Source organism: Corticium candelabrum, chromosome 17 (assembly GCF_963422355.1).
Source record: "Corticium candelabrum chromosome 17, ooCorCand1.1, whole genome shotgun sequence".
Classification (NCBI taxonomy): domain Eukaryota; kingdom Metazoa; phylum Porifera; class Homoscleromorpha; order Homosclerophorida; family Plakinidae; genus Corticium; species Corticium candelabrum.
In genome coordinates this window covers 3,842,917-3,856,140 of record NC_085101.1, presented here as the reverse complement: position 1 = coordinate 3,856,140, position 13,224 = coordinate 3,842,917, and the positions used below count along the sequence as shown (strand labels likewise).

The following is a 13,224-nucleotide window of genomic DNA, read 5'->3' as shown; positions in this document are numbered from 1 at the left end:
AAGATTACAATGTTACAATGTTTAGTGCTTGTCAGTCTTCTCAGGGCGGATGAGGAAACATCCGCTTTTGCCGCGTTTCTCTGGTATCGATCCTTCCAGTCGCATCTAACAATTTGCTCTAGACGTTGAGATTGCCAGATGCCCTGGATCTTGCCTAGTACATTCTGGCTGGTGCTAGTCACTTGTCTCTCACCCCCAGCAACAGGTCAAGAATCAGACTCTTCAGGTGATGTCGAGACTCTACGAGGGTTGCTACTAGACGTGATCTCTATGCTAAACTCTTGTTGTTATTGGTTTGTTTCTGTTTGTGTTTTCGATAGTTTCTGGGTGTTCGCAGTTGGAGAAACCCGTGAGTGGTAGTGTGATGACGCTGTCCGGTAATCGTGTAGCCTACTCTTGTTCGGAGGGATTCTCTCTCGTTGGTCTTCCTGTGAGAACTTGTTTTTGTGGGAAGTGGTTGGGGAACGAAGCAGAATGTGTCCGAGGTAAGCAACGTACAACAAGAGCGATTGCAAAAGAGTGGCTGACGGTGGTTTTGGGCCTTTGTGTGTGTGTGTGTGTGTGTGTGTGTGTGTATGTGTGTGTGTGTGTGTGTGTGTGTGTGTGTGTGTGTGTGTGTGTGTGTGTGTGTGTGTGTGTGTGTGTGCCGCGCGCGTGTACCTTCACAAGTATCATGTAATTGTTACAGACGGTGAGTGGAGTTCGTGGTCTCTCTGGAGTCAGTGCACTCGCTCTTGTGGAGGTGGAATCCAGACTCGCGAAAGACTATGTAACAATCCAGTACCTGGAAACCGGTTCGGTGAGTGCTTTGGAGACAACCAAGAGACAAGAAACTGCAGTACATCTCCCTGCTCAGGTTAGTTGATATTAATAAATCCCCACATTACACTATGATTGGCCAATATTATATCCTACTTGACCACGCTTAGATAATTATATTTCCAAAATAAAAAAGTTTTTGTGTAGCATGTCCCATTCAGGGAACTGTTACCGTATCGGGGCTGGTGATATCTCTCTCTGCTGATGCTCAGTCTGTAGAGTTGTCATGTTTGGATGGCTTTGCGCTCTTTGGTAATTCCACGATACCGTGTACACACTTCAGTATCAGCAACATCTCTACCAGGTGTATTCCAAGTAAGAAGTATTAATTATTTTGTCACGCATGCGCACTAACTCACTCAATGATACGCATTCGTGTCTAACATCTACTCTTCACCACGCACAATGTTATTACTTTGCAGCTTGTTCTGATCTACCTAATCCTGCCAACGGAATCGTGGAAATTGAGGGTGGGGTTATCGCAAGCTATCTTTGCGATGTTGGATTTACTCTAATTGGGCCATACGAGCGATACTGTGATGAAGGTGTCTGGGCAGGAGTAGACCCAGAATGTGTGCCAGGTTGGTATGTTAGCATGAGTTAAGATGGAACATATAATATTTATTATAAAATTTATTATTTATTAATTGATCTATTGTATTGTATATGAATTGTAATATTATATAAAATATAATTTGGTTTAGATTCAAATCGCATTGAATGAATATATAGAATACTTACAAGTAAATAGTTTTTGCAAATTATAAAAATATTCTTAAAGTAATTATTAATCCCACCTTAATTAATATATCAATAAATTAATTATATATTTTACATTAATTAATATATATTAATAAATTAATTATAATTAATGTATTAGTAAATTATTTATATATTTTATCCTAATTATTGTATCAATAAATTAATTATATTTTTTACCTTAATTAATATATTAATAAATTAATTATATATTTTACTTTATTTAATGTATCAATAGTTAATTATATATTTTACCTTAATTAATGCATTAATAAATTAATTATATATTTTGCCCTAATTAATACATTAATAAATTAATTATATATTTTACCTTAACTAATGTATTAATAAATTAATTATATATTTTACCTTAATTAATATAATGATAAATAAATTATTTATTTATTTATTTATTTTATTTATTTATTTATTTATTTATATTACTTTAGTTAATGTATTAATAAATTAATTATATATATTACTGTAATTAATGTATCAATAAATTAATTTTATATTCTACCTGGACCAATATATTTTGTGGCTTTTTTAATGTTTAGACAGAATTGTTCAACCTGGAGACGAGAATGTTCTCCAAGTTGGTATCAATCCCCGTATACGTGTGGGCACCGGCGTGTTTGACGTTTTGAGTCCTGAGGTCTTAGTCGTACAATGCAATGCCACCCTAACATTCAACTACCGTACATCACTGAGCGGTGTGCCAATAACGGTTACAGCTAGTTTGAAACTGTTGCGTGATGACGACACACTGAGCAACGAATCAATCGCTTCGACGACTGTTCGGCTCGTTCGGCAAGTGGCGTCGTCCGAATTCGAGTACGTTTGTTTGCCATTGATGTGTGCAAACGGGTCAGCGCTGTTGTTGGCGAGCATTGCAAGAGTGCAGGTGACCGTCGTGGTTCCGGATGGAACAGCCGAAGTTACGGATGTCGATTTTCGGGAAGATCGGACTTGTGATGCTCAGCCATCAGGTAGGAAAAGTGTTGCTTTGAGTTAGATAGTCTGTTTGTGCTTGTATAGCATTTGCATGCAACTAGGCGTAAGAATAGTGGATGCCAAGGGGTCGTGGTCTGTCACGCTAAAGTTGGTTTTCTTCTTAACTGGTCCAGGGACCGGTTGTGGCTGCCATAACTGGTTCCCCCGGACCGGTTGTGGTTGTTACAGTTGGTGGTTCCCCCGGACCAGTTGTGGTTGCTATAGTTGCTGGTCCACCTCCGCACCAGTTGTGGTTGCTATGATAATTGGTCCGGTATTGCCGTATACATTATAGGTGGCCATGAATCCTAAGCGTTACTCTAACCTTAACCCTAACTTTAACCCTAGTCTCGGACCAGTCATGGCTAGGACCAGTTGTCGTGTGACAGGTCCTCAATAGTTTTCTTGCCTCACTGCATTACTCCCAAGTTCAATTCTGTTGCTCAAGATTGTAACGTTTTGTGGTCTGTAAATCTTAATAACCGTTTTGCTCTATTGCATGTAAGTGACTGTGTCTCAATTGGCAATGACGAAGTGCCCTGGGGAGACGGGGGATCCATTTAATATAAATTGTCTCAAACCCTTTCGTTTCTTTTATATTTCCTGGAGGCGTTTGCATTGGCGCCTCTCAAAGGGTTTCTAGGGTGCTCGGAAACTCTTCGTTTTGGCTGTGCGTTACCTCAGCGTCTTGCATGCATGTTCTTGACATGCTTTACCGGTATGTCTTGCTACGTATCTCGTCATAAATTTTGGCTTGTTTTTGTGAAAGAATGAGTGCGGCTAGTCAGCTAGTGTCTTGAAAAAGACTTACATTTACAGCTGTCTATATGTATATACATTAGGGTCGAGGCCGGCTCGGTATACCATGATGCTTGTTTACTACACCTACACGATAGAATATATTGTAGGCAGTCTTCTTTTAAAATATTCAAAAATAGTTTTGACAATCCATTTAAATGACAGATTTCTAATAAGCAAGCTCATTAGGATGAACTGTTAATTGTTTATACAGATGAAATCAAGGGCGGCGGAGTGTATTTTAGTCGGGGAGGGGTTGTTGTCTAGATTTTAATAGGCATGCAAATGTGTGCTACATTTTGAGAATAAATATTAGTTTTCAAGTTTCTGTTGACACTATCGCTTGGCTAGCTGTTGGAAACTCTGCTTACATTCCCATAAGATACGCGCATCTGCATGGTTTGTTAGTCGCTCTTTTATGTCTACATCTTTTTGCTTGTCTGTTTTCTAGTCTGTCTGTGTCAATAACCTATGCATAACACATAATTCATGCGATCTTCTACTTAGTACTACCCAGACTACAACACGTTACCGGCTCGCGCCAAAAACCAAGCTGCCAGAGTATCTGGGTCTATGACAACACACTAGACATCTTTCCCCTCTAGATAGAACACAACTGTTGTTTAACGATCAATTTTCCCTGAAAACCCAACATAATCTAATCGTTCTTTTAAAAATCTAGTCGCTGAGGTGCCTTCTTGATACGAGAGGACCGCCGCAACGATGTCTCGTTCGCTGGATTCGAATTATCGCTCTGTCCGACTTCATCTCTTTCCCAATGTCCTCGTTTGTCCTGGATCTCTGGTGATCTCAATAAAAAAGGTTTGTTTTTCTCAGTCGCTCCTTCTTCTTCGGGACTTTCGAGACTATTCTCATGGTCAAGACCGCTATCGCTCCTCTTGTTGTCTCTCGTCAACCCCGGTCCTTCCGTGAATTCCTCGTCCTCTCTCCCTTCTATGCTGTCTTTCCTTGGTGTGTTCGTGTGATCCTTCCTGATAAATCGATCCGATGTGTGCTGGCGCAATCTGAAATGATCTACGCCTTTATATGATACGACCATCTTCCAGTTGGCACTGGTATAATACTGGTCCCGTCTTTTCCGTCACCCGGGCTGGAATCCAGCGAGGTCCCGTCCCAAAATTACGGACAAAAGCCCCTTGCCCCCGTTGCATTTCCGGCTTTGGCATCTAGTATCGTGATTTTCTTTTTGAACCTCCTGTTTCCTTAGAACTGTTCTACTATCATCCTGTCTGAGAGGTCGCGTCTGATGCGCGGTCTCCTTCCCAAAAATTAGCTCTGCTGGGGTTGAGCCTGTGGTGGAGTGCGGCGTATTGCGATATGCCAACAAAATTTTTTGCAGCTTTTAATTCAAGCTTCCTATTTCCAGCTTCTTTAGTCTATCCTTGAGGGTTCGGCTAGTCCGTTAGATGACGGATGATAAGGTGTTGATTTTGCATGGATTATGCCTTGACTCTCGCAAATCGTAGGAAAATCGCTACTCGTAAAGCAGGTGCCATTGTCCGATACCAACCTTTCGGGAATCCCATGAATTGCAAACGACGTCTTCAGTTTTTCGAGCGTGACTTCTGTGGTATCTAACTGGGTTGCGTATACGTCCAACCTCTTCGAAAACGCATCAACAAATGACAAGGAACATTCTCCCAATGAACGGTCCCAATAATCTACGTGAATGCGCGACCATGGTCGTTCCGGCCATAACCATGGGTGTAGCGGAGCTCTAGGTGGTACCTTTACTTATTGTTGACATCTTTCACATGCTCGCGCAGTTCCTTCCAGATCGTTGTCCATTCCAGGCCACCACAGGTAACTTCTCGCAACAGCCTTCATCTTGGTCATGCTAGGGGAATGATCACTCGATCGCCCTACAATACACAACCCTCTCTGACGAAAAGTTTATCGCGTCTTCTCCAGTATGGTAGTAATTCATTATCCACCTCTCTCGGTCACCCTTCCAGGGTATAGCGTAGCACTATGCTCATCCATGGGTCTCTTCTTGTCTTGAGCATAATGTCTTTGGCTGTCACTGGGGTCGTAGTCAAGTAATCTATTGCTACAATTTTCTCTTCTTTCATTTGATCGTTGTCTGCAGTGAATTCCATTGGGAGTCTACTCAAGGCATCTGCACAGAAGTTATCTTTCCCGGGTCTATATTTGATTGTATATTGATAAGCCGCCAATGTCAAGGCCCATCGTTGAATCCTGCTAGATGCCAAAGCAGGTACTGATCTGTTTTCATCAAACAAGCTTAGTGATGGTTTATGATCGGTCACCACTGTGAACGATCGACCCAAAAATAGTTATGAAACTTCTTTACCGCGAAGATCAACGCCAAACCTTTCTTATGTATCTGTGCATAGTTCTACTCCGCTTCAGTTAGTGTGCGAGAGACGAACGCAATCGGTCTTTCCTCTCTACTTGACATTCTGTGGGCTAATACCGCACCCACTCCATACGGCGATGCGTCATACAGATGACTACACTCGGCTTCCTTGGGTCAATGTGGACTAAGACTCTTGACGTTGAAAGCGTCCTTTTTGCTCGATTGAATGCTCCGTCCTGTTGCTCCGTCCACCTCCAAGGTTGGTGTTTTTAACAGCTCATAAAGAGGTGCTAGCATGCTGGCTAGCCGTGGAACAAACTTGCCATAGTAATTGAGAAGGCCCAAGTAACTCTTCATCTCCGTCACATTGGTTGGTGCAGGCGCTCAACGCTTGCAGTTTGTCACCCGTTGAGTTTAGTCCTTGGGCATCGATTCTGTAACCCAAGTAGACAACCGATGGTGCAGCTACCGTTCATTTTTCTCTCTTTAGTCGTAGGCCTGCTTCTTTCAGCCTCTTTAGAACTTCCTGAATAATGTTCCCTCCCTGTGATTATAATATCATCTAGGTAGACCGCGACTGCCGGTAGTCCTTGTAATACGCTTTCCATCATCCTTTGAAATATCGCGGGCCTTGACGAGATGCCGAACGGCAATTGTTGAATTCATGCAATCCCTTTGGCGTATTACTCACAGTATATTTCTTGACCCACGGGTCTAGAGGAATCTGTGTGTACGCCTGGCTCAAATCTAGTTTTGTAAATATTTCTTCTCCCGCCAAAACAGTGAACCGATCTTCAATCCTGGGTAATGGGTATTGCTCAACTTCGGTGGCTTGGTTGACACTCCTCTTGTAGTCACCATAGATCCTCACTAACTCTTTGTCGGACTTCAACACGGGTACGATGGGTGTGGTCCATTCAGCATACTTGACGGGACTAATGACGCCCTCCTTCTCCATTGTATCCAGCTGTTGTACTACGAGGTGCCTCAGTGCATACGGGACAGTTCTGACTTTGGTGAAATGTGGTCTCACTGATGGGTCAACCTGAAAAGTTGCTGGTTGTCCCCGGTACGTCTCGACACACTCTGTGAAGACCTTCTTGTACTGTTCTAACAGGTCTTCCAGTCGAGTATTGACATGATGTATTTCTCTCCAATCCAACCGTAACTTCATCAACACGTCTCCGCTAACAGGTTTGAACCATTGCCTTGCACTACCAGTATGGGCAGTGTCTGTGCTGGCTGTCCAGTTTTCACGTTTACTCTGACCTGGATGGACCCTAGAACTTGTATAGCGTGTCCCCCATACGCTCGTAGCGTAATTTGTGCCGCCCGCAAAATCTGCCTATCCTTCTTGGTCCATAGTTCCTTGAACTTTTGATTAGAAATAATCGTACTGGATGTCATGTGTCTAGCTCCATTAGTAATTGCGTGTCATTTAATTGAACAGGTACCATCCACGGCTTTATCTTGCATATCGCTTCATAACTGGATCGAATCGACTGTTCATGACCCACTAGCTCACTATCGCTGCCATCCTCTTCATCACTCAGATATTGAGCCTTGGCCGCACTCCCTTTGCATTGACTCGCTGTGTGGCTTTTCTTTTGGCATTTCCAACACTCCTTTTGACGGAAATAGCAAACTGCTTGATTGTGGTTGGGTTAGCCACACCTCCAACGCTGTTCATGGATGTGTTATCCCCCGATTGGATACGTGATTTTCGTGTTCCCTGTTTGGCCTGTTTCCCTCCCTGACTCTTTGTGCTGGTCTCTGTGTCACTCTCATGGTGTTTTTCTGTGTCTATTGATGTCTCATGTCTGGTTTCTACTGCTTTTGTATATCCACCACTTGCTGTACTGCCAGCTCCATTGAGATAGCCATCTTGAATGCTTTGTCTAGAGACAGTTCCTTTTCTGCTATCAGTTTTCTTTGAATAGCCTTATTTTGTAGTCACGAAAAGCGCGAAATTGACAATGTTCACTCAAACTCCTCAAAGCCGTTATGGTGAACTCTTTGACTGACTCTCCTTGTTTCTGGTTTCTTCTGTGAAACTTGAAGCGTTTGGCGATGACTATGGGCCGAGGTTGGAAGTGTCTCTTTGGCGCGTCTACGAGCTCCGCGTAGCCTTTGTCTGCGGGTTTGTCTGGGTGTACGAGGTGACGTAATACCGTGTGCGTGCTCTCCAATAACCGTCAGGAAGACTGCCTTCTTCCACGTCTCGTCTTCGCTGTTACCAGTAGAAACCGCTCCAGGCGTTCCTCGTACGTTTCCCAAGATGACGACGACGGGTTGTAGCCACCCATTCTTCCGAACAACCAGAATGTGTCGTTCGCCGCCATCCTCGTCGCCAGTGTAGTATATTTTCAGTACTACCCAGACTACAACACCTTACCGGCTCGCGCCAAACCCAAGGTCCCGGAGTATCCGGGTCTACGACTACACGCTATGACAGTATCAAATATAAAAGTTATCTGTAATAAAATTTGTATATGAAAAGGTATGCTTGAGGCTAGCATGCATGAGAAACATTTTTCATTGCAGAAGATGATGAAGAATCGGAAGTTGGGACGTGTGACAATACTACTGCTAGTGGTGACTGTGGATTTCGAGACACTGGATGTGGTGCGGGCGGTTTTGATGTAACTTTAACTGCTGACGATGACACACTGACATTGCCATTACTGAAGAATCGTACATTTGGAGTTTGTCAGATGTACGCTTGTGTGCCTTGTTTGAGTGTTTCTGGATTTGTGGCGTCTGGGAGATCTACCCCAAGTGCTAAGAGTTCGCCTAGAAGACGACGAACAACGTCGGTTTTTATCACAAGTATGTCACACACACACACACACACACACACACACACACACACACACACACACACACACACACACACACACACACACACACACACACACACACACACACAGAGAGAGAGAGAGAGAGACAGACAGACAGACAGACAGACAGACACACACACACCAACATTGCTATTGTTGTCAGGCAACTTCTTTATTAATAACATAAATATAATCTGATGATTTGTGTAATGATATCATACAGGTGGAAAATCACTTTGTCTCACTCCGACAACAAGCTACGTAAACGCAGAGCAGACGAGTCGCTACGTCACCGTGGGCTCCAGGAACGAGTATCTATCGTTCGACTATCTAATGTTTAAGAATGGCATGCACATGCTTGTTATTTACCTCACCTGTATCGACCATTTAAGTCACATTCATCTCTCGAGCAGCCAAACGACCTTCACAATCAATAATTTTACTGGAGACCAGACATCCGGGACGGCATGTCTCGAACTCCACAGTCATATTGATTTTTTCGAGAAGAGCAACGGTTTTACTTGCACTAGGTTTGCTTACGTTATTCAAGGGTCGGCTCTATCGTCGTCACTTTGTGTCAGCAACCTTAGGTTCCTTCAGAAAATTAGAGTGGGTTCGTCCAGATGCAGTAAGTGTTGGGTGTACAAATTGTTGATTTGGCGTGTTGCGATCTTTGCATGTTTTATGTGTAGGGACGGTGATGAACGCGTAATGTTTACAATTCCTGCAACTGACCGAGACGAGACTCTAGAGATTTACATGTAACAGGTGTCTGCGCATGCTCAGCGTAAACGTTCTTGTCTAGGTGAGTAGGTATGTAGGTTTAGACGTCTACAAGTTAGAGATGTTGAACTAGAGTAGAATAAAGATGAGATGAATTAAATTTTTAGTTGAACATATTCGTCGCGCTTTGCTGTGACTCATTCAGCTACCTAGCGGTTACTGACAACACTAGATAACAAACTCCCTAAATACAATTTCAAAACACATTAATTAATTGGATAAAATGTTATCGAAAATGCTGTTCTCACGCTGTTCTCTACCTTACAAAGACTCATAAGCACTACTTTTAGGCTGTGACGTTCATCTACTAGAATGCTAGGCAGCATTAGGTACTAAAACATCTTGCAAACACACGCCTTCGTTTGTACTGTTCACTTTCGAAAGAAATTTGTATGAGACTAGCTAGCTAGAAGGTGTTGAGCGTCGAAATGTCAAAAAATATGTAATATATTTAATTAATTAATCAGTTAGGTCACTTGAAAGATTTGGGTAATGTCAAAAGTCAACTTTCTGAAAATTGGTCCGACAATCTGCTCTGTCGTCTCTTCATGACGTGTTCGTCGCACTGTAATTGGTATGCATGTGATTCATAAGATATAGTGATGTCCTAGCACTCTCTGCCCGTCTTCGTCATTCCCCGGATTCTCACACTCCTGACAATCCGTGCAACTGCTGGGCGGGGAGAGACTGGCTCGAATCTAGTAACCCATTGGGGCCCCATCCCTGTCTTCCCTTGAATTTAGATATCCTCATCCCATTTTCCGGAAAAGTAGGGATCTCCCATCCTTATCTTCCCAGTGGTGTATGGTATCCATTTGTGAAAACGTCATCTGTGAAAATACGCATGCGCGCTAAAAGCTGGTGATCGAAGAAATGCTTGCAGCTTCTACTTCCAACCAATCTGAACTTACCTTTGGAGTGGTTGCAAATGAGTTGTCATTTGCGGAAGGAACGCATTATTTCACATCTATCGGTAATTCATTAATGTGCTATGGGACATATCCCGATGGCTACACCAAGACTTTCAAACTTCTCTAAGAGGGAGGACCAAGTTCTTTGTCTACGAGTCAGATGTTGGCGGTTCGTAAATAACTCTGAATTCCGAGGCTCATTTATATATTACAGTACTAGCCCTCACCCGTCCTATGGGCGGTAGGAATTGCGGTAGGACCTAGATAGTAGCTACCTAGGCAAAGAAACCGTAGAATTTAACTTTCGCCAGTCATCCATTATTTCAGTAGCCCCATCTCACAATCTCACTATAGGGCGGGTCCACGTGCTACTCTAAGACAAAATCTACACGCACACGCACACGCACACAGACACACACAGACATACAGACACACACACACACACACACACACACACACACACACACACACACACACACACACACACACACACACACACACACACACACACGTTGTATTCACTCGAGTTAGAGTCCTGTCTCATAGCATCCCACTACCTATAGTATACGCTACACGTCTGTCATGCAGCGAAGAAGACGCACCAGCTTACTCCGACTGCAGGATGGCGTCACTGGCGAGCCACGTCACGTCCGCATACTCGACTAATTGAACAAACAAGCTCCGGTTGACAAAGTCTGGCAGCGGGCGCATCTTGCACTCTGAGAATGGCGTACAGCGCTTGCACTCTACCAGTAACTGTTGTGAGAATGGCGTGCAGTGGCTGGTTAGCGCACGTCCGCATACTTCACATACTCTGCTAGTTAACTAAAAAACAAACTCCGCATCTCATTTCAGAACACCAAAGTCTCGTTTCTGGCCGTCGGAGGCAGTCAAGGCGAAATCCGACTCCCCCGTTCGTCTCGAACGGCCGGACTCGACGGGCCGCCGTGTTTCGCGACGATCCGAGAGCGGCGTGTTGATCGCCGAGTAACAGACATCCATCCAGACAGACAGTGGGTTGGCGTATTATAGTTCAGAATACAAAAACATGAATGGCCATTTCCATGCGTTAAAACTCTGGGAAAATAGGGATGGTGGATATCTGTTCTCTCGGAAAGCTATGGATAAGGATAATCCGATATCCATTTTATGGGTACCCATGCACCAGTACTGTAGCTATTCTTAGCTATAAATGAATGCATGGTTGCGACTGGCACTCAGCTTTTCCGGTCTTGCAACAGCTCTGTTGCACGTCTTCTCTACTGTCCCGACTCTAGAACTCGTCGCGTGTCTCGACAGCTCAGCTGGCTCGATTGTTAGGAGATGGACGATTTTTCGCACGCCATCCTTACCCTTGTTCTAGTCCTCACTATTGGTGGGACAGCAGCTTTGTTACCCGCTTCCTCAAAAGAGAGGTCACCCTATTGGAATAGAGCAATCAACAATTTACCTAACGGTATCATAATTCCTATTGGTTTGAATTACTTAATGTTGTTGCATGTTGTTCACTTTGTCTGTCTGTCTGTTTGTTCAGTATACGGGTGTCCACGTCTGGCAGACCCGAAGAACGGTGATGTAACAGTCAAGGGGAACAAAGCTACGTACACGTGTGATGATGAATACTCATTAGTTGGAAGGTCGGAGAGAACATGTTTTTGTGCAAAGTGGTTTGGCATTTCTCCCGTCTGCGTGGCAAGTAAGCAGATTTACACGCTCAACATAGGATCTAATTTGCATTAATAGACTGCCATTAATTAATTACCATTGGGTGGGGTTGGAACGGCACACTTTATGTTTTATATCAACTTTGTTTGTACACACGAACCTCCTCCGGACCTCCGAGATCCGGACATCTCCCTACTTTTACCCAGCGCATACGAGGTCTTGGGGCTCCGAGGGTAAGCACTTTGACAGAGACTCAGACTAGCACGTGCCAGTGCGTAGGAGAACGTGCATGTATGTAACGTAGTACAAAGTACACATGTACATAACAGTAACATTACAGTGTAGTACAAGTGTGTACTGTACATGCATACTGTATGCTGAGAAATATGGCACCAAACCTTACATTAAAATGGTCTGGGATTCCAAGGATGTAACGCGCGTTAGCTACCTCTATCCTCTGGACAGCGGCTGGTCCCTTAGTGTCCGGATTAGGGAGGTTTGAGTGTAGCGAGTTGCATCATAACTGTTGTTCACACATGTAAGTGTGTCTGCGTTCGTGTAGATGGTCATTGGGGAGGATGGTCGGAGTGGACGTTGTGCACGCGTTCGTGCGATACGGGAGTGCAAAGAAGACACCGCGCATGCGTCTTGTCCGACTCTCGCGGCACGCCGTGCATCGGCAAAACGACAGAAGAACGGAACTGCAACACGGGAGCATGCCCAAGTAACCATGGCAACTACCACTTACTCTATTTCATCCACACTTTACTCTGATTTGTAGAATGTCCGTCTCTAATTGATAAAGGAATTTACACTGGACCACTAGACATTGACATCAATTCTGAAAAATCAACGGCCACTCTTACTTGCACTAGAGGCTACAAGCTTGTAGGACAGGAAAAGAATGAACACGACTGCTTCGACTATCAGTCGATGAGCAGACCGACGTGCAGGCTAGGTAGGTATATTAGTCTCTTTAAGGTCCCTCTTAACGCGCGCAGGCTAGAGGCGGACCCCGCCTTGCTTTAGCATCTAGCCTGCGCGCGTTAAGAGGAACTGTAAAAGAGGCTAGGTATCTAAATACGTGTACATAATGTTTATTATCTGTTTATGCAAATATTTTTGGTGCAGTTTGTCCTGATTTACCGAACCCCGAGAAGGGAATAGTGCGAATATTCGACGACACGGCCGTTTACGAATGTCATCCGGGATTTAGAATCATCGGCTCTCCGCGCAGACTCTGTCGAGACGGTGTATGGACTGGAGCAAACCCGAATTGCACCAAACGTAAGCAGCCGCATTGGTATCTATAAAT

At 44.0% G+C, this 13,224-nt stretch overlaps 2 protein-coding genes across 2 annotated transcripts in view; both read left to right on the top strand.

Moving 5' to 3' along the window:
• The first annotated feature begins 324 nt into the window (after positions 1-324).
• LOC134193197 (uncharacterized) lies at positions 325-9,491 on the top strand. The gene is made up of 8 exons (XM_062662007.1): positions 325-485; positions 689-856; positions 967-1,134; positions 1,242-1,400; positions 2,136-2,567; positions 8,255-8,539; positions 8,774-9,178; positions 9,243-9,491. Exons 1-8 carry the CDS (start codon positions 365-367, stop codon positions 9,260-9,262), a joined length of 1,758 nt encoding a protein of 585 aa, XP_062517991.1. The 5' UTR covers positions 325-364; the 3' UTR covers positions 9,263-9,491.
• A 2,076-nt stretch (positions 9,492-11,567) lies between these two features.
• LOC134192867 (fibropellin-1-like) overlaps positions 11,568-13,224 on the top strand; it is a 9,429-nt gene continuing 7,772 nt past the window's right edge. The window contains exons 1-5 of the mRNA XM_062661623.1: positions 11,568-11,718; positions 11,779-11,940; positions 12,472-12,633; positions 12,691-12,867; positions 13,041-13,196. Coding sequence (XP_062517607.1) covers positions 11,568-11,718; positions 11,779-11,940; positions 12,472-12,633; positions 12,691-12,867; positions 13,041-13,196 — 808 coding nt within the window. The remainder of the gene's footprint in view (positions 11,719-11,778; positions 11,941-12,471; positions 12,634-12,690; positions 12,868-13,040; positions 13,197-13,224) is intronic.